The 21,608-nt window shown below is 40.1% G+C and overlaps 2 protein-coding genes across 3 annotated transcripts in view; both read right to left on the minus strand.

The window, feature by feature from the left end:
* Positions 1-21,608, minus strand: part of prex2 (phosphatidylinositol-3,4,5-trisphosphate dependent Rac exchange factor 2) — a 145,887-nt gene that overhangs the window by 50,524 nt on the left and 73,755 nt on the right. For both annotated transcript variants that reach the window (XM_003219634.3, XM_062980284.1), the window contains exons 12-20: positions 20,296-20,399; positions 19,430-19,479; positions 18,616-18,691; positions 16,558-16,630; positions 8,434-8,576; positions 7,371-7,463; positions 5,690-5,838; positions 5,174-5,259; positions 2,424-2,560 (exon numbers count right to left, since the gene is read on the minus strand). In XM_003219634.3, the coding sequence (XP_003219682.2) occupies positions 2,424-2,560; positions 5,174-5,259; positions 5,690-5,838; positions 7,371-7,463; positions 8,434-8,576; positions 16,558-16,630; positions 18,616-18,691; positions 19,430-19,479; positions 20,296-20,399 (911 nt within the window). The remainder of the gene's footprint in view (positions 1-2,423; positions 2,561-5,173; positions 5,260-5,689; positions 5,839-7,370; positions 7,464-8,433; positions 8,577-16,557; positions 16,631-18,615; positions 18,692-19,429; positions 19,480-20,295; positions 20,400-21,608) is intronic.
* Positions 8,995-14,277, minus strand: LOC134298858 (uncharacterized). Its single transcript, XM_062980285.1, has 2 exons — positions 12,505-14,277; positions 8,995-9,276 (listed from the first exon to the last, which is right to left on the minus strand). The coding sequence occupies exons 1-2, from the start codon at positions 14,050-14,052 to the stop codon at positions 9,235-9,237; spliced, it is 1,590 nt and encodes a 529-aa protein (XP_062836355.1). The 5' UTR covers positions 14,053-14,277; the 3' UTR covers positions 8,995-9,234.

Here is a 21,608-nt window from a genome sequence, read left to right on the forward strand (position 1 = left end):
TGGCATAGTTTGCCATTCTGCCACTCCTGCCTGACATAATTTTTAATAGGGATTTACTGGATAAGCCTCATTTTGTGAATCTTGATGTAGGGCAGCAGCGGAGATAGCAGCAAGCCCTGGTTGCCATGTTTTGGCCTTTCTTGCCTCCTGGAGGCAGATGTGGATGGGTGGTTTGCATGTTCCCCAGAAGCAGGGGAACCCCAAAAATGCAGCATATCTGGCGTCTGGAGTTAACTCTGCCTTCATTGAGCATGTACATTTTTTAGTATCCAGCGGTGAGTGGGTCCTGAAACCAACCCCCCCATGGATACTGAGGACCTGCTTTAACAATAAGATCCCACCCATTAAAATTAAGGCCCTGTCTACTCATCTACACTGACCATTTCATACAGATTCAAACTAGTACTGAAGAAAGTGATTTTGCTGTGCAGATTAGATAGGAAATCCTTGAACCAGTTTGAGGCCCAGAAAGTGATTATACAAACCACAGAGCACTGATGCACATGAAGGGCTTTCCTTTATGCACATTCATGGGAGTTTGCTGTTTGGCTGCCTTTGAACTGCTAGCTTTGAACTGCATTAAATGGTCAGTGTAGATGGTGGTCTCATAATTTAAAATCAGAGTTCACACACAAGAATATTCCTAAAAATATCTACTGCCTGGCCAGGAATACTTTAGGTTCTGACTGAAATATCTAGAAACATGCGTGTACACACAATGAAAAGATCTGCATGTCAGCTATATTTTATATTCATTGCTTCAACCAGCCACATTCTGGAAGAGAATTCCTAAAACATACAGAAATCTGTGGGATTTAGAATTTAGCACAACAGTTAATTATAGATTGTTCTAGAAAAACTAGGTAACTTGTCCTCATTTGTTCTAGAACAAAATGTGCTCTTTTTATATAGAATCATTGATAGAAAGTCTAGTAGTATGTGTGTGTGTGTGTGTGTGTGTGTGTGTGTGTGTGTGTATATATATATATATATATATATATATATATATATATATTCTAAAATGTTTTCTGTTACTTATTAAAGTAAAAAAAAACTCATGGCGAGTCACAGAATTCCTTCCACCCCACACTTAAATACAGCTGGATGAACTACAAAAATAGCTTGTGTTCTGACAGAACTGAAAATACAAGCCTCCGAAGAAAAGTGTGTGGGATGAAATGGAAGTTAAGCAAAAAGTCCAAGGATTAGAGCTTTGGTATTCACTTCTATATATGACTTTTCAAAATAGATTTTTAACCTTATTTCTCTTTCAATATAACTTCAAATGCATTCCTGAATGATTCCAAATACGTTTTGTTTACGACATGAAGCTAAATTTAGATTATCTTTATGTTTCATAAAAATGTATCATAGTAAAGTGTGCTTTTAAAGCTTTTTTCATATTACAATATCAAATAGCGTGTAGATGATTTGTGTGTAATTGCAAAGAAAACTTCCTTTCTACTTTCACTGCATTTTGTCTAACAATGTTTGTTTTGTGTTGTGGGAGACTATAGTCCATTGCATTAGTTCTCAGACATCTATATGCAGTATCAGTAAAGGTTTTGAAAGGAGGTCCTTTCAGGATTTTAAAGATTACTAGAATGATCCCAGTGCCATGTTGCACCAACACAAACCAATTTATACATTTTCTTTTAACTCTTATGCAGGTTTTGTGTGAAGTCTTGCCTTGTGTTTATCAACTCTTTTAAAAATTGGTAACTGAAAAGATTATGAAAAGACATATTTAATGCCAAGTATGTTTTCTTTATATACCTATCTTTTTCAGGTGAGTTTTTACACTGCATTTGTATCATTAGAGCCTGACTCTGCTGGTTTCAATTGCACATATTTATTACGTGACAGAGAAAGTAGAAATGTTCAATATTATATTCACAGAATTGGCCTCTGTTGTTTTCAGCACAAGTTAATTCAAATGTGTGCCTCAAATTGCATCAAACTGCAATTTTAAAAAAATAATTACAACTATGACATGCTCTTTTGATTGCATTGTTTGCATTTACAGTAGAGTCTTGCTTATCCAACATAAACAGGCCGGCAGAACATTGGATAAGCAAAAATGTTGGATAATAAGGAGGGATTAAGGAAAAGCCTATTAAACATCAAATTACGTTATGATTTTACAAATTAAGCACCAAAACATCATGTTTTACAAGTCTGCCACTTATTTGGGAGAGTGGCTGCACTTGTGTTGTTGTTGGGGTGTTGGCCTGCTGCGTGCTGCTGCCTAGGGAAACAGCTATAGATCCAAGTGGGAGGCAGACTGCATTGGATAATACAGAATGTTGGTGGAGTGAAGGTTGGATAAGCGAGACTCTACTGTATTTCCCAAGGGATAGATATGAACCAATAAAATGGAAAAGCAACAGATTCAAAATAAATCAAATCAGGAGCATCTTTACATGCATTGGGCGTCTGTATTTCCTGCAAGCTGTGACATGGGCAATAACACTTGCATGGGTTTCTTTGCTGACATTAATTCCATTCACTTTGATGATGCATTGTCCCGGGTGAAGGCCAGCAGAAGCAGCAACTGTTCCTTAAAACAAGAGTGGAAAGTTGCCAAGTTAGAAGTTTCCTTCTAAAGAAAAGGGGAAGAATGTCTTTTCTATTTGCAGATCAGCTCGGAAACATACTGAAGCCAGTATGTTGTTCCCACTGCAGAGAGCCTTTAATGCTTTAGCAGGTTGTGCTCATAGTACTCCTCACAAAGATTTCACCCCCACAACCAGTTTCCCCCCTTATTTACATAGTGACTGACTTAATTATATCCTGCCTTTCTTGGCAGAATGGGACTCATGGCAGCTTAAGATATAAACATTTGCCAAATGTGTTATAAATAGGGTGTTCTGTGTTTATTTTATTTATTGCCACCATTGTACTTTAACAGTTTTTAAAACTGTTATATATTAGAGTTTTTAAGATAACTGTTTACGTAATTGTTTTTCAATCTCTGTATTATGCCCGGTTTTAACTATGCTCTGTTTCAACTTATATCAAAGCTGCCTTGGGTACAATATTGGAGAAAAGCTGTAACATGAAATAAGTACATTAGGAAGTAACTAAATTCAGAACACCACAATAAAATAAAGTCCTTTCTACAGCAAGTCAGTTATTTAAGAAACACCTGAATCAAAAAGATACTGACTTGCTGCTGAAACAACAACAGAAAAGGAACCAGGTTAACACCGCTAAGGGTGCATCTACAGTGTAAAATTAATGCAGTCTGACACCACTTCAACTGCCATGGCTCAATGCTATAGAATCATGGGAGTTGTCGTTTAGACAGTCTTTAGGATTATCTGCCAAAGACTGTTCCCCAAATGACAAATCCATAGCATTGAACCATGAGACTTAAACAAGCCTTCTAAAAGCAATGGGATTGAAAGAAGACTAACAGGTAGTGCTGGCCATACTTTGGGAAGTCAGACAAGGCCATGGTAATCCACACTCTGGTTACATCCCTTATACACTACTGCAATGCGCTCTATGTGGAGTTGCCTTTAAAGACTGTTCAGAAGCTTCCATTGGTCCAATGGGCGGCAGCTACACTGCCCACTGTAGTGGGGTACAGGGAGCACACAACCCCCCCCCCCCCATTACGCCAGCTCCACTGGCTGCTAGTCTGCTTCCGAGCTCTAATCAAAGTGCTGGCCTATAAAGCCATAAACAGTTCTGGCCCACCTTACCTGTCCAAACGTATCTCCCTCTATGAACCACCCCGGAGGTTAAGATTGTCTGGGGAGGACCTGCTCTCGGTCCCACCTCCTTCACAGGCACAACTGGTGGGGACGAGAGACAGGGCCTTCTCAGTGGTGGCTCCTCGACTGTGGAACTCCCTCCCCAACGAATTTAGATCAGTGCCCTCCCTTCTGGCCTTCAGAAGAAAGGTAAAAACTTGGCTATGGGACCAGGCCTTCGGGCAATAAGCAATAAAAGGAATGATCAGGGATAACGTGCAATAGAGATTGATACTGGAACAGCCCTAGACTTTAATTTTAGGATTATGTGATTTTAATGTTTAAATTAATATGTTTTTAACTCTATGTTTTAATGTTAATGTTATTGCAACTATCAATTGATAGTTGTATTTTATTATTGTTGTGTAGGCACTGAATTTTGCTATAATATGTTTGGAAACCGCTTTGAGTCCCCCATCCGGGGTGAGAAAAATAGTATACACGTGCAGTGAATAAATAAATAATTTACTGAACCGGACAATCTCTCACAAAGAGGAATGTCTCTGGGATGCATATCTTTTCCCAAAACAGGCTGATAAAGGAGGCAACATTTTACAAGGCTGGCCTTGTGAAAGTTCAATTGATCTGCCTCTGCAGTGCTACATTTAGGCCAGATTTATTTGTTGTTGTTACTATAATAACCAAGCAGCAGCTTAGTATTACATTATATTGAATCATTTATATAGCTGCTAAATAAAATTCTGACAAAATCCCACACTGAAAGCCATAAATGATTTAAGTACTCTCGGGCATTTTAAACAGAAAGGCAGAGACACATTTGATACTGGTAAAAAGATGGAAATATTAAGATACATCTATTTTACACCAATACATTTTCTGTTTCCCAAGAAACCCTTAGATCTTGATGCCTGGAACAGGGAAAACAGATTTCTCTGTCAACTCTGTTCTCTGTCAATCTGAGAAAAGTATTAAAACATACCTGATGTGTTTTAATCCAAAATAGTAAGCAAAGGATCCAAATTCAAGGGCATTTCTATGCAGATTTTAAGTTCTTTAACATTTTGTTAAAACAAAAATCAAATCAGTAGAGAAGCTTTAAAGAAAAAGCATGTTTTATAAATGTGAATTATTCTATTGTGTATCAGTACTAAGTCCATTTCTTGAAACATTTCCCTTTTCCCGCAGTGGCAAAACAGATGTATTATGGAAGACCAGTGCCAAGGCCTGAAGATAATTATTTTCACTGTTTCCTGGTTATAAGCCTTGTATCTTATGGTGGTTGTCTTTACTTTTACTTCGTTGCTGCTATTATTTACTTCTTCACAAATCCAATTCAAATAAAATAAAATAGAGGATGAATATATGCTTCAAGAGTTTAGTTCTAGATAATTCTGCCTACAGTTTTAAATGCTGGAAAAAATATTCATAACTAAACAAGTCTTTGTTCCTACCTCTTCCAACAGCATGGACAACTGAAGGGCCAAAGCCTCGTATCTGGAATCCAAGACCATCCACAGAATCAGGAATCTTCACTGTCCTAAGAGAAATATTGAGATGAAAGATCCAGTGCCAATATGTTTATTTCATTGGTCCAGTTTACACTGAGAACCAGTGACTACTTATACAGTATATTTCAAGAAATGCCTTCTTCTTGGAGTCAACCAATTCAACATTTCTTCATTGTTTACAAATTGTCATTAAAGATGAACAGAAAATGTAATCACATTTTCCAGATATGTTAATTATTATCAGACCATTATTATAACTCAGGAACAACATTAACTAATGCATATTGAATGCCAAGAATTTTAATTCCCATTCGGCCCTTGATGCCTTCACCCAATAATCTTTATCCACTAAATCCAGGCATTTACCATTTGCCAAGAGAAAGTTTTTGCATCCTTCCAGTTTAATGCCCATTGTTTGTAATATATTTTATAATTTCTGAAACTGAAAAAACAACTTACTCCCTGGGTTTTGTGCTCACAAGTACCCTGAGGGGCTTTCTGTTGCTTAAACATGCTTTCAGAAAGCTATCCACTTCGCTGAAGGGTCTCAGAAAAACAAGGTCGCCATTTATGGCAAAGATTTTTTTCCCAACCTCCAGACCTGCCATCTAAATAAGAAAACAAAACACAGAGGAAAAGTAAATGTATTATTGTTTTAAAAACTAAACTAGTTATACTCATATCCTTTGCTCCTGAGGAGTAAGACTTTGAGAAACTTATCATGTGGCCTATCCCTACAATTGTGAAATGTATACAATCCAATTTTTTTCTGGGGGTCAAGCGTGACTGCCTTGTATCTTATGGTAGTACTTATATGGCAGTACAGACTCATATAACCCAGTTTAAAGCAGAAAACCTGAGATATAAGGCCTGTCTGAAAGGGCCCTATGTGTAAGTGGTGTGTACAGACCTTGACAATGACAAAAAAATTGAAACTGATGCTGGATTTACTTTGATATAACTTTCATTTACCAACAGATAAGAACTCTCTGAATATTTAGGTTTGTAAAAGTATGTTGAAGGAAATACAAGCAAAACAGTTGTTTTAAATGATTGATACTTTTGGTTAAAAAGTCTTGACCTGCATCACAGAAATCCTTCATCTGGAGAAGAAATTGTATTTATAAAGCTCCGGACTTTATCAAACTAATCAGGGACTATCTTTCAGCTCATTCAAATATACAAAACTGGGATGATGGCAACAATGAGCTTGTGTTCAAAAGATATCTTTATTCACCAGTTTTATTCTCTGTTATACAAATACAGAAAAGGACTCTAAGGCTGCATCTACACTGCAATATAAAATCCAGATTATCTGCTTTGAACTGCACTATTTGTTTAGTAGACTCATATAATCCAGTTCAAAGCAGATAATGTGGATTATCTGATTTGATAATCTGGATTATATGGCAATGTAAAAACCAATTTAATATTCCACTGTTATCTGCAATGAACACCCTAGATTAATCTACTTTGGATAGTAATGTATAGGACAATAATAATACACAAATGTGCTCCTTGTGTTAGGCCAAATGTTTTGCAGGCTTTATGAAAATACATACTGCTGCAACAAATCAGTAATATAGTAAAATCTCAGTGGTATATGCAGGGAATCTACACCATACACATATTATTGTTGTATGTATACATAACCCACATCAGTTCACAGTTAGGTGAAACATGGCAGAAGTGGGGAAGCTTCCCTGGAGCTGGCAAACAAGACATGTGAGCAGTCTTTTCACAACTGGTTGTTAGGTTGGAGACTTGAACATCCATAGATTTTGGTGTCCATGGCAGGTCCTGGAACCAATCTCCCATGGATACCAAGGAACAACTTATATTTATTTCTTTTCTGAAATGTGATGACTTCAAACATAGAGAAATTATGTTTCATATTCCCATAAATGGGAAATGTAAACTTTCTACTCAGATAATCCAGGAAGCTCTTATATGCAGAGAATTTTAATGCACTCTCTGATCAAAACAAAATCTTCACTGCTTTCAATACCTGAGGCTGCTCCATGCAGAGTTGCCTTCAACCCTGAGGTGAATGGGAAATCACACTAAGACCTCTTTTTAAAGTTTTACAAAAATGTCTTTGTAGACAGCTATACACATGACTAAAAATAAAATAAATCACCTCAGCATTTGATCCCTTCTCCACTATTTTAATTATTGGCACTTTGTTTTTGTCTTCCAAACCAAAGCCATAGCTTTCTTCAGTTGATTTAATCTGTAAAAGAAAAAATGTTTGACATTTATATAAAATGAAATTAAAATACCATCCAATTAAATAAACATGAACATCAGGCTTGGCAAATGTGACCCTCAGCAGTCATCCACTGTCTATTGTGGGGTACTATCTAAGACACGTAGTATGTTTCTGTCTATGTCACTTTCACACAAACAGTTTGTTGTTAGAAGAATCTTCTGCTAGAACTGAATTGTAGGCAAAGAAGACTAGGAAACAATCTAGGTATAAGTTAGAACTCAGTTAAGCAAGAAAATTTGGTACCAGGGCAGAAATTACATGGAAGGTATGCGGAGATGTTCCTACACCACAAAAAATAGCAGTTCAAAATGTTTCAGGAATTTTTTTTCAAAACTAGCAATCTGCATTATGCACATGCAACATAAAACACTCAGATTGAGTAGGTCAATTAAAACATTATGAACCTTCTGGAGACTTTTTCTTTCACCAAACTCCAATTTTCTTATGATTTCCAATTTGATGTCCAAACTTACAGACCTATACTTTTTAAACTGGTATGGGTAACTGTAAAAGGAGGCTTATTTGATCTGCTGTCTCTCTGTTTTGTTATAAGAGATTCTGTAGGCACCATTGTTTACCCTGCCTGTTGTAGGAAGGTACACACAACTACAATAGGATGGGAAAGAGCAGAATCCCTCTTTTCCAGTTTATTACATAGTTTATTGCAGACATGCTGCTACAATACAAAAGTCTGTTTCTCTGGTCCTTCTTTACTATTACTGTGATGCCAAGCTGCTCATTAAAAAAAAGCTTCTAGTTAACAAAGGACAGAGAGGGAAGGGTGGGCTTAAAAAGACCTTTGTCAGATGGGTTTTAATCTGACAGGAAGCAATAGTCAACCTTCTTACTATGAAAGTGTCACAACATACACACACACACACACACACACACAAAGACAGAGACAAACAGAGACAACATTTTAAATCCTTACCAGGAGTGATTTTGCAATTACATTTTCCACTACTTTTAAATCATGTTTCATAAGCCTGTGCTTCATGTTTGAACCTTCCATTTCTTCATCCGCAAAAAAGCGAAAGACGAGTGGTTCGTCTTTGAATTCACTTTTTTCAAGCACTGTTTGATAGAAAACAACAAAAATGTTTTCCCCCTCATACCACAAATACATTTTACTTTCTGATATTTAACAAGACCTGAGCCAACAAATTAAAAAAAAACCTTGCATATTGTATATTGATTAATTGAATAAATTGCCAATGTAAATCCAGTTATGGAAATAACAGTTTTGTACAAGAGTGGAGAAAAAAATGTGTTTTGTAACTGTCATGTACAAGATTATTTGATACGGGTGTCAATTATTCCTGCTTCTGTTACCACCAAATGATAAGCATCAATAAGGGTAAAAAGCCCCTTAATACTCAGTTGCTATTTATGAGTACCAAACTTTCAGTAATGCCACTTCACTATAGTGTGTATTGGAGCAGCCCCCAGTGTCAGCTCACCACGGCCGCTCCTGAATGAACACACGAGACTCTTTGTGGTATCACCAGGAACTTTTACTGTAGGAAACATGAACATCAGAAAAGCCAAGAATGGGAGGCTCCGGCCAACCCTCCTTTATATACCCTCCCCCTCATTTGAACAGTCTCTTCCCGCTCAGTAAAACCCCGCGCAAATTCCCCGCCAAGTCCATCAGCCGTTTCTCCTCCGAGTCCTGGGACGCAGGTGTCTTATCAATGTCAGTGACCCTGAAACTCAGAGCCACATCCAGGCTCTAGTAGCAGGGTTCTGACATGGCGTCCTCCTCCCCTTCGTCCTGGAAGGAAAAGATTAAACACAACTATTGTTCTCCGCTGTCCAGAGTTCCTTTATACTTTTTTAACAGGCTGCAATGGAATACCGGGTGTACCTTTCCTAGGTCCTTTGGTAGCCTCAGCTCATAGGTCACTTCGTTTATTCTTTTTGCTACCCTGAATGGCCCTATATAGCGTGGAGCCAATTTCTTGGATGGGAACCCCAATTTCAGGTTTTTTGTGCTCAGCCAAACCAGATCTCCTTCGCCCAATTTGTCCCCCTCTCGGCGCCTACGATCCGCAAAGAGCTTGTACTTCTTTTGTGTTTCCCGCAATGCCTCTACCACGGTTTGCCACCCTTGCTTGATTTTGGCCGGCCATTCCTCATCGGTCTGGCCCTCCCCTTCCTTCCACTCGGGTAGCCTGGGGAAAGGTGCCACCTCCTGTCCGTATACTATTTCGAATGGGGCACGACCTGTGGCCGAATGTACGGCCCCGTTAAAAGCCATCTCAGCAAACGGAAGAAGGTCCGCCCAATCATCCTGTCTATAATTGGTGTACATCCTTAAGAATTGGCACAGTGTCTGTTGGGTACGTTCGACCCCCCCGTTGGTCGCGGGATGAAAGGCCGAGCTCAGGTTCCTTTCTGCTCCTAACAGCTGTAAGAATTTTCCCCAAAATTTTGCAGTAAATTGGACTCCCCGGTCACTAATTATCTTGTCGGGACACCCATGTAGGCGATATACATGCTTCACATACAAATCAGCAAGTTTTTCAGCTGAAGGAAGTTTTGGCAGAGCCACAAAGTGTGCCTGTTTTGAGAATAGGTCCAATATTGTCCAAATGTATCTGTGGCCTCTGCTGGGGGGTAGTTCGCCTACAAAATCCATGGCTACGCATTCCCATGGCCTCATGGGCTCCACCACCTTCTGCAATAGCCCCTGGGGCTTCCCCGGTGGTGTTTTTCCCTCTGCACATAATTCACACTGCGTGACGTACCCCCTGGCGTCTTTCCTCATTCCGGGCCACCAGCATTGTTTGGCCAACAGTTTAATAGTCCTGGTGGGGCCTAGATGACCCGCACCCTTGTTATCATGGTACTTCCTTAACATTTCTCGTCTTAAACATTCAGGAATATACAATTTCTTATTTACAAACACCAAATCCCCACACAATTCTCCCTTTTCTTTGTTTGTTTGTAACCATTTGTCCATTCCATACGCTCGCTTCAACTCTTCCTCCCATATTTCTCCTCCCCCCGTGGAAATGGCAGTACGTTTGTTTTCTTTGGCCGCTTGTGCTCGAGTTAGTACTGCCAGGCCCCATTGCTTATCAAGAAAAATACTCCCTTCAGATTCCTGAATTCCTCCCCCGTGCTGAGGCATTCGAGAGAGAGCGTCAGCGAGTATATTATGTTTCCCCTGGAAGAATCTGAGTTTGAAATCAAAACGGCTGAAATATTGGGCCCATCTAATTTGCTTCGCTGATAGTTTACGAGGGGATCTTAGATACTGTAAATTTCTATGGTCAGTCCACACCTCAAACGGTGTTCCACTTCCTTCCAGGAAGTGTCTCCAGCACTCTAGTGCTTTTAGAATCGCCAAGGCTTCTCTCTCCCAAATCGGCCAGTTTTTTTCTGTATCGCTAAACTTTTTTGACAGATAGCCACATGGCTTCAGGTTCCCCCCCTCGTCTTTCTGTAGCAGAACTGCCCCATATGCCCGGTCTGACGCATCGCAATGTAATACAAAGGCTTTCGACATATCAGGGTGATGTAGAACAGGCTCCTCCGTAAAACGCTTTTTAAGGGCTTCGAAAGCTTCCTGGCATTCTATTGTCCAGGTCAGTTTGGCCCCTGGGGCCTTCACTTTGGCTGTTTCTCCCCTGCCTTTAGTCTTTAACAAATCCGTTAATGGCAAAGTGAGGCGCGCAAAGTCCTTGATAAATGTTCTATAGAAGTTTGCGAACCCTAGGAAGGATTGCAGCTGCTTCCGTGTTTTGGGGGCTTCCCACCCCCTCACGTCTTCTACCTTCGCAGGGTCCATCGCCACTCCCTGGGAGGAAATCCTATACCCCAGAAAGTCTATCTGGTCTTTATTGAACTCGCACTTGGCAAGCTTCGCATACAGTTTTGCTTCTCTCAACTTTTGCAGGACTTCCCTGACTAGTTCTATGTGTTGCTCCTTAGTCCGAGATACTAACAATATGTCATCTAAAAAAACAAAGACTCCCTTGTACAACAATGGATGCAACACTTCGTTGATTAATTGCATGAACGCGGCGCCTCCGCCGCACAAACCGAAAGGGAGCACACGATAATTGAATAATCCGAATGCACAGGAGAAGGCCGTCTTCCACCTGTCCTCTGGTTTAATCTGCAATTTATGGTACGCTTCAATTAAGTCCAATTTAGTGAATATCTGTCCTTCCGATAACTGGGCGATCAAGTCCTTCACTAAAGGTAGGGGGTATTTATTTCCAGAACTGATTGCATTCAGGCCCCTGTAGTCAATGCAGAGCCTCAGCGTTTGGTCCTTTTTGCGCCTGAACAACACAGGCGCCCCTAGAGGGGAATTTGAGGGCTCTATGAAACCCCTCGCTAGGTTTTTATCAATGTATTTTCTCAGTTCCTCCTTTTCCCTAGCCGACATTGGGTATATTTTTGCCTTAGGAAGCTCTGCTCCTGGGACTAGCTCTATCTTCACTTCAACTCTCCGCTTCGGTGGGAAACTGTCTGCTTCCTTCTCATCAAATACGTCCACAAAATCCCGATACTCTGGGGGTAATTTATCTGCCAGTTCTGCTATCCTGATAGAGTCTTCCTCCCCCCTTTTCCCCGGCTCCCTTTCCACTTCCTGGCTCCCTCCTTCCAACTTCATCCTGAAAATCATGCTCTTATCCTCCCAGTTGATTTGCGGGTTGGCCTGCCCCAGCCATGGCATGCCTAGTATAACATTATAGCTGGCTATTTGTGATATCACAAATGACACCTTTCCTTCCCAACTCCCTATCTTACACTTTACATCTTCGGCACTGTACTTAGCTAATGATCCCGATGCTGTGGATCCGTCCAACTGCGAGAAAGCTATTGGGGATTCTAGGTTCGTTCTTTCGCATCCCAATCCCTCGGCTAATTCAGGGGAGATGATGTTCCTGGAACATCCACAATCCACAAATGCTTTGCAGGTTGCTTGTTTGCTGCCACTTTCCAGCTGAATGGGGACCACTATCATGGCTTTGTCCTGACTTACCAACCCCCCCGAGTGGTGCCTCATCGGTGGTTCTTCCTCGGCGCGTTTCCCTGCCACGGCTCTTGGTTTGGGCGGGCCTCCGCCTTCCCCTTTTCTCTGCCAGCACTCGGCAGCCCTGTGGCCCAAACGGCCGCACACGAAGCAGCCCCTCCTGCTGGCGCTCACGTTCCCTGTCGGCTCCGTTCTCCTCCCGGCTGGGGTTGATCCCTCCTTCCGGCTCCCCTCTTTCATCTGCGGCCGCTGCTGTAGCCCTCCTCGGTGCCTCCTCGCCTGGGCCAGCGATGTCTCGATGCGCCCCGCCAGCTGAATCCATCCGCGCAGTGTGTCAGGCTCATCACGATGCACCGCCCAGGAGAGGATCTCCCGCCTGAGCCCCTCTTTGAAGAGTTCTATCTTTGTCACTGCAGACCATTCCGGCACCTTTTCAGCGAGGCATTGGAACTCCTCCGCATACTCAGATACCGACCTCTGCCCCTGGGAGACGGTCTTCAACTCCTCCCTCGCCCGGATCTGCTCCAGTGGATCTCGGAAACGGGTCTCCAGGGCCCCCATAAAGCGTCGGAGTGACCCCAGACATGGGTCGCGCCGCGCGTGTAGTTGAACGTACCAGCTGGCCGCTCCCCTCTTCAACACTGCACCAATGGCCCGTACCCGGCTGGATTCCGTTCTAAAAGTGTGGGCATTGTCCTCCATATAGCCCCTCACCGTGGTCAGGAAAAAATCCAGTTCAGAGGACTCTCCCCCAAACTCGATCCTTAGTTCCTCTCGTCTCGGTAGGGGTCCCTGTGGTGGCAATCCCCAATCCTCCGCCCGTCGCAAGCCCCCTTGCGGGCCAGTGGGCCCCGCTGCTGCTTCCCTTTGTCCTGTGCCACGCCCGGCATTCGCCAGGGGCACCAGGGTCTCAGTTGGGAGCATAGCCGGGATTCTCGGAGGCTTTTCCCCTTCGTCGTCACTCTCCTCCACCCGCGTCAGGCTCGTTTGGATCTTGGGCCGGGCACCGGGCTCCTTTCGCATTTCCCTTCCCTTCGGTGCTGGGAGGTCTGCAAAGCCCTGGCTGCTTCCCATGCTCACGTCCCACATTGAGCTAGCCCGGAGTTCCCTTCCTCGCTCCGGCTCCGCCAAAACCGCCAGGCGCTCCATCGCCCTCGACATCACTGCCAGGGTGGTCTCCATCGCCGACATCCTCTCCTCCAGAAACACCATCTTTTGCGGGCCTGGGGAAGGTGAACCTTCCTCTCCTCCGGTGCTATCTCCCCGCACCACTCCGCGCCTCTGGGTTACCCCATTTGGCTGGGCATAAGCGGTGGATGACGCCAGGGCCGCCAGCTGGTGGAACTCAGCGTCCGTCTCGGGAGTGGCCCTTTCCGACCTTCCTCCTCCGGCGCCCAAGAGCTCTTCATCCTCCACTTGCATGTTACACCTCACCGCTACAGCGGGATGGTGTCCGTATTCTTGGCTTAGTGTCAGCTCACCACGGCCGCTCCTGAATGAACACACGAGACTCTTTGTGGTATCACCAGGAACTTTTACTGTAGGAAACATGAACATCAGAAAAGCCAAGAATGGGAGGCTCCGGCCAACCCTCCTTTATATACCCTCCCCCTCATTTGAACAGTCTCTTCCCGCTCAGTAAAACCCCGCGCAAATTCCCCGCCAAGTCCATCAGCCGTTTCTCCTCCGAGTCCTGGGACGCAGGTGTCTTATCAATGTCAGTGACCCTGAAACTCAGAGCCACATCCAGGCTCTAGTAGCAGGGTTCTGACACCAGTGCACTGCAATGTGACTCTTGATTGATATCTTCTAAAAGAGTTGTGATGTGAGGACTTTGTAATAGTTACCAACTATTAAATAAATCATTAACTTCAGTAAGAATTGTTCATTATTACTCCCTTAATGTTTAGGATCAAATAACCAAAGGAAGGTTAAAAAGGTCATTGCTGCCTGGCTCTAAGACACAGTATTTTTGTTTGGAATAGGCAGAACTTGAACCACAGTGTAAAACTGGGCACAGATGGCATTTCAGGGGATCATCTGATCTCTGCTAGGAACAATGTCTGCTGGAAAATGTATACAGTAGTCTCAACCCCAGCAATTCACTATTCTTTGTCAAATGGGTACAGCTAGGAGTACCAGGCTTGGGCCCAAATCAATTTGGACGAAAATTATTTTTAGTATTCGGTGGTCCGTTTTATATAATCTCCAAAAAACAGAACGGGGAGGAGGGAGCCACGAAACCTGGCAAAATGGATTAAGGGAGCAGGATTTTATCTGGTTCCTGGATAGGAAGGAGTTAAGTCTGCAATATATCTGAGGCAAGGAGCTACCCTGTCTTTTCTCCCTCCCCATGCAACATTTCTTTTTGGAAAGTTTCCTAGGCTCCTCCTCCAGAGAGGGCCCTGCTGGGAACTCACTTTCCCAGCAGCACTTGTATAGGGCGGTCATTGAAAAGTCTCCTCTCAGAGCATGATGGGCACTGACGTTTCTCTCTCTCTGCATTTCTCAGCCAATAAAAAGGCTGATTGTGTCCATGCTCTGATTGGCTGAGAATTGACACAACCAGATACTACAATTCCTAGAACGCTCTCTTGCATTTTGTCTTATTTTTAAAAATGTTATGGTTAAAATTTAAAATAATTCTTTAAAAATCAGTAGATTGGTGAATTGTTTTGAAACTTGGCAGGCCTGCAGTTGTAAATGGGGTCTAAAACTGAGATAGGCTTCATGCAGATAGGCTTTAAAATGACTAAGGATAGAGCCTTTAAAATTTCCAATTATAGCCAATGGGCTGAATCCTTGCTGAATGAAAATGGCAACACTCCTCACCTTTCGAATAACTTCCCTTCTAAACAGAATGAGGGGTAAGCCAACAAGACCGAATTGCACACCTCTAAGAGTACTTTATATAGATTAAGTATTCATTAATTGCTATAAGATCCAAAGAGTATACTTTTGCTTTGTAAATGTAATCACGTCAATGGATCACTGAGTTCCTAGATTTCAAAAACCTAATCAATCCAAACCAGATGGTGGTCATCCCACTCTGTTTTACCATAAGTTCAAATTGGCAGAAGGATGTCCACTTAATCTATGCTACAGCAGAATATTGGTAATTGTCTCTGAAAAAGAGTTCTGCAGGAAAATAAACTTTACAGCTTTCCACTTTCATTGCTGAACTGTTCATAAGGAACATAATCAAACTGTGACATTACACCGCACTGCCATCATTTGCACTTGTACTTATCGTTATGGATCTCCAATAGGTATGTGTCAAGAGTAGCAATGCATTTTCTCTTTTGTTTTAATTGATTTAAAGCTAGAGTGGAATAGAAGCCCAAAAGTAAACATTCAGGATAGTGAAGCAAAGTTACCATTTTCAAATGAGACATCTCAACGTTTACTCAGGAGTAAATTTGTATCAATTTTTTTAAGTTAGTTGCTCGTCATAGTGAATTGTCAGCTATTTTGCCGTAAGGCCATATAAATCACAAGAATCACAGTTTATTCATGAGAACATGTAGTAGCATAGTATTTGAAAAAAGGTGAATATCTTTTCCAATATCCCAAAAGAACAGTGTGGAAAAGTTAGTTCTTATTTACCTAGATACTACTTTTCTCAAGATAAAATCTAAAAGTCAAACCCTATCAAAAACACAATCAATAAATGGTAGAAGTCCATCAGTTATTTGCAGCATATTATGAGACATAGCCACTCATAAAGAATCCAATGGTGTAGAAAGCCAAAGCTGCCTTCTGGATAAAATACTACATTTATTAAAAATATGCCTCAGTGGCTCAAAGAAATGAACCATATTATTCCAGGCAAAAGAAAAGGATTTTGTTGGAGATTAATGCAGAACCAAATTAATGATGAAAACAAGAAACACTGCATCCGTCATGGCATTACGTCTAGGCAACCATCCTTTTCAGCCATCTGATACAAAAACAGACATTTTTTTCTAAATGAAGATTCTCAGCACTAAAACACTTGAGAAATTACCTCATCTGTACACAGTATTTATTCACAGTCAGAATTCTAAAATCTACAGTGTTTACCATGGTGCATAAATCCATTGTCACAAAGTGCTATGCCAAAGATCATTGCTTCTTCTCTTGTCCTGCAGTCTCCCTGTTGCAATATAATATATACATCTATGTAAGTATCATACACAGCAATTTGAAATTAGGAAAATCATGTATCATTTCTGCATCACCTATAGAAAGAAGGTAGTTTATTTTAGTCCCATTTTAAGTTTAATCATTTAATTAATTTTAATAATGTTAGTCACAGGGCATCATAACAAATACAATCTTAACATAATATCTTGGAAATAATGAGCTAAATAATTATGCCTACTTTGTAATGTAATTTTCAAAGTGATGTACACATTTATTCTATTTGCCAAACTATTAAAGAGATAGAAAAAGGCTGTTCCTTAACAAAACAGGCTAAGTTGATTCTCAGAAGAAAAATACATTTTTAAAAAATCAGAGAGGGCTTTAGAAAATGACCTCACTTTCTGCAAAATTGGCTTTCAATTAGGTGGGTGCTAATTTCTTCTATGTCTGTAATTTGCTGATTTAACTGCCTTTGTTTTATTAAATTGTAATCTACGTGGAGTCCTAGTTTTGGGAGAAAGGCAGGCTATAACTCAATTAGGCAAATTATTAAATTAAAATATTGGCTACTTCTGTAGTGTATATAATAGACTGAACACCCCACAGACTAAAATAATTTACAATGCATGGACATTTTGCAGATTAGTCACCAGATGATGGCAGTATGGTGCTGCAGCTTGGGAAAGGCATTATGGGCCAAGTATAATATTTTGCATAATGTTGCCTATCTGTGGATCACTCTCAATATTGAAGCTCATTTAAAAACATGCATCTTCTACTTGAGAACCAATGTGGTGTAGTGGTTTAAAAGATGGTCTAAAATTTCAAGAGTTCATGGTCTAAAATTATTACCAATCTATGGAAACCAGTTTATAACACACTCTCAATGTTAGAAAAAGGCAAATAATACTCCTTCAAATAAATCTTGATAAGGTCACCATGTGTCTGATTGAACTTGAAGACATATAGCAAAAACAACAAAGTCCTTACATTTGAGAAAGAGAAATATATGAATATAACAGCTCTTTCTCTTCTGTTCACATTGCTATTGATCGGCACAGAACAGGTGCATACAATGTAGGGAATCCACTATCCTTAATTTGGAACCATAGAAAAGTAAGTTTTTCAATAATGCAGAGAGCCATAAAATTTTTAAGACTGAGTTGGGGCAGTTATGAAGTGTTTTATAGGTTTTACTTGGTTTTCAGTGGTTTTAATTATTTATTTTAATAGTCCCTGGTTTAATGCTATTTTAGTGTTTACATGTTTTATGTCAATTTTAAGTTGCATATTGTATTGTTTATAGTATTGTTCACAGATTTGATTCTATTTTAAGAAAGAAAAGGGTGGAATATAAATATAATCATCATCATCATCATCATCATATACAAGGGATCATCCACTGGGGCCATTTACTCTCCATGTGTAGAGGGCAATGAGAATAATGATGGAGAGGACCACACTAATACGCTTATCCCAGTTCATCCTCTCCTCTCTAAGAGCCTAATAGTATTTTTGTTGGGGTTGGAAATAAGAAAAATGTTTCATTTTCATGAAAACCATTCTAGAATAGAGAGAGAGAAGTCAAGGTTGGTTCTAGGTATGCTTGGGTACAGGGGTACCCTATCACTGGATCCTATCAGGTTTACATGAAGGTGGCTCAAAACAGAATCAGGACTCCAACCTGCACCCCATTTTAACTTCCCATCATGCCCCCTGCATTATTTTAAGGCATGATGGAAAAATAAAATAGAATTTTTATTGCGAGTGCCAGCTAGAAGATCATCTGAAGAGAGAAAGAAGGGACTCATAACTGCCATGTCCCTTCTGAGGGTACTGACTTCCCAGAAGCTGTCAAAGATGCTCATCCCTGGTTCAGGTACAATAGTGATACAAGATAAACTAGATAGAATGGTAAAATTTGCCTCACTTATGGTAATAAAATAGGCATTCCATTTTGTAATAAGATTTAAGTGTCTCAGAGCACTATCCTACCTGTGCAATTAGCCAGTCTATCAATTTATTAGCCATGACAACAGATTTGTAGGTTCGTAGATGGTAATCTTTATCCCTGGAAGAAAAGCATATGCTAAATAATTCATTCTCAAATTTATATATTTGACATTTCAATGCCACTTGATAGTATCATACATTTATTTGCCCAAGTCCATACCAAGCTTTGTTAGCTTTAGATAATAAAACATTATTCTGGTTATAACTATTAAGTGTATGGCAACCATATATTGACTTTTTTTTTACAATTATTGAACACCTCTTTATTTTCAGAAGTATCTGTACAAAAGAAACACTTATCCTACTGGAGGACATTTCTTGGCTATTAGAATTCCCTATCCCTTCTCATTCACCCCAAAGAAAGAGCAACAGTAAGTTATGTCTTGTCTTCTTCCTTCACTATTCTCACTTGAGGAGAGGTAAATGGCCAAAACAAAACATCTTCCAAATACCTGAATGCAGAATCTCCTTGACAGCAATAGGAGAAAACACAATTATTGTTACCCCTTATACTAATTTTATACAATTTTTCTTTCAGAAATATATTGTTACAATTCTTTCACGTGTATTAATGATTTTTAAATACAATTCAAAGAAAAGAAAAATTGAGTTGAACAGTAATATATTGCACAAAGACATGTATACCCTTCCATTAATTGTGTACTGTTGACAAAAGCTTGCCATTCCTCTCTTTCACCAGCTCTAGTTTGCGCTTTATCTAAAATTGATTACCAACACGCTAATTAGCCTCACTGATCTAACCTTATGAAGCATAAAGTTCAAAAAGAACACCTACCTTACCACAGGAGTAAATAGACTGTGTAGACGACAATATAATCTTACACCCTGTTAAATAAACAAGTTTAGTGTTCAATATATCTTACTAATTAACACCTCTACAAAACCAATTAACCCAAAAAGGGTTTGTACAAAATATAACCTTTAATGTCAGCAATGAATTGAAAGAGATAAAGCAGACAAAAAATAGACCATGGCATGCAAAGTCTAGAGAAATTCTCACAAATCCCCTTCCAACTCTCCAAAGTAAAAAAGTCAGGATTTCTAATTAATCATTATGTCTTCCATAACTTGGTTTTGTGTCAATAAATAAATATTATACATGTCTCATTCAAAAAATACCAACAAACATTTGCATTTAAAACTACAGTTCAACACAGATCAACGTACCAGATCTAGTTTAAAAAAGCTTATTTTTCAAATATAAAATTAAACTGGATTACAGTACGAAGTGCTCTATCAGTCCACAAACAATTCAACATAACTCATGCAACTTCACAAAGATCATGCAAAATTCATTAGATTTAATAATGCTATCAAATTAGTTTCTTACTGATGGGTTTTGCAAAATTCAGATTGATCCAAATTAATAGGTACTGACAACCAGGGCTGTAACTGAGGGGGGCGGGGGGGGGGGCGCTTAAAAGTTCAAAACCCCACCGAAATGTGTCAGGTTATAAAAATCTAGTTTACTCATAAATTGGTTAACCAGTTAAAATTCAGAGTAAATCAGGTTTTGGAGGAGGGGGATAGAACCCTTACCCCCCCCCCCCATGGCCTTGCTGACAACTGATAACCTAAAAAGAAGAATGGCTGCTAAGCTTTGAAGCAGAATCTCTTTCTCTATTACATTTATGTTTGTACCTTGGAAATTACATCCTGCATTTCACTTCTTGGGTAGTATGTGCCATCATCATACCGAAATCTGTAGAGCATGTGTTCAGGTTTAAATTGATGCTTGTCAGTAACTAAAGCAAAAGAAAATATAAAATGTAGATAAATGTTCTGCTCAAACACATCAAGAACTAAAAGTGCCAATTAGCTATCCCAAAAAAAGTATCCTGTTTGTTTCACTATGGCACTCCATCAGGATTATATCCTAAGCAGTTTTCTACTAAATTTCCTAGGTTTCTTTTCGTACAAAATACAGTACCCATCAGTTAACTAAGATTATTATTTATGACAGTAGTGGAGCTCCTCTGTAAACCCTTATTATATACTGAAACTCACTAGCAGGAACTTTCCACTTCCCTACAAATTATAATTTAACATACCTTCAGGGTCCTTAGTAAGGAGCCAGAGGCCTTAGAAAGTTACAGACTGGAAAGTTAAAGTTTTAAGGCTTTAGCATCTAATGAGGTGCAAGAAATAGCCTTCCTCTTATCATTTTTTCCATCATCACTGCTGGAAGGTAAGTTTAGGGGAAAGGGAAGACGGTACAAAGGGTTTCAAGGTACTGACAGGTGAGATGTTTTCAAAATCCATCATAACTCTGGTGACATAATTGAGAGCCCAAAAAGTATCCTTTTTGTTGAGATTTTTTAAAAAAGAAAACAGTAAATGTGTAGCTTTCCAAATGTTGTACTACGGTTATATCATTCCTCACCACTATTTATGCTGGCTACAGCTGATAATAGTTGTAGTCCAACAATTATAAGGCCACATATGTGTATATGTACAACAGTACTCAAACACAGGGGATAGATGAAAAAAAAATAACTTCATGGTGCATGTTTAATAACAAGCTAACACAGGGTCACTCCAAGTCAAGCTCACATTTTCCCTTTTAGTAGTACACATTCTGAATTGAAAGAAAGGAGTCTTACCAATTCCTAAATACTGCAATTGTTTAATCTCATTTTTTTCTCCAGTTCTTTGCTCAGTATTCACAAATAGATTTGGCATAATTTTGCTATAATACATTGCAGATTTTGAGGAATCTTCAATCAATTTCACATTTCACTACTCTAGCCAGCTATTGTATACATTTGTGCATAAATATATGTACATAGCTGTATAGGTATATATTAAGCTGAGTCTCTGTTTCAAGGAGGCATAGACTTGTCGGATGGGTACAGGAAAATGGCTAAACTGGCTTACAGAGGCTTTTTCAAACTAGTTAATAATGCAGTGAATAGGTGTGAACAAAAGAGGTGGGCAGCAATAGCTGGAAAAAT

The sequence above is a fragment of the Anolis carolinensis genome, chromosome 4 (genome assembly GCF_035594765.1).
Source record: "Anolis carolinensis isolate JA03-04 chromosome 4, rAnoCar3.1.pri, whole genome shotgun sequence".
NCBI classification, from domain to species: Eukaryota; Metazoa; Chordata; class Lepidosauria; order Squamata; family Dactyloidae; genus Anolis; species Anolis carolinensis.

Coding starts and splice junctions, on each gene's coding strand:
- LOC134298858 (XM_062980285.1), bottom strand. CDS start 14,052: ATGTTCATGTTTCCTACAGTAAAAGTTCCTGGTGATACCACAAAGAGT. Junction 9,277..12,504: donor GGCACCACTCGGGGGGGTTG/GTAAGTCAGGAC, acceptor TTTTCCTTCCAG/GACGAAGGGGAGGAGGACGC.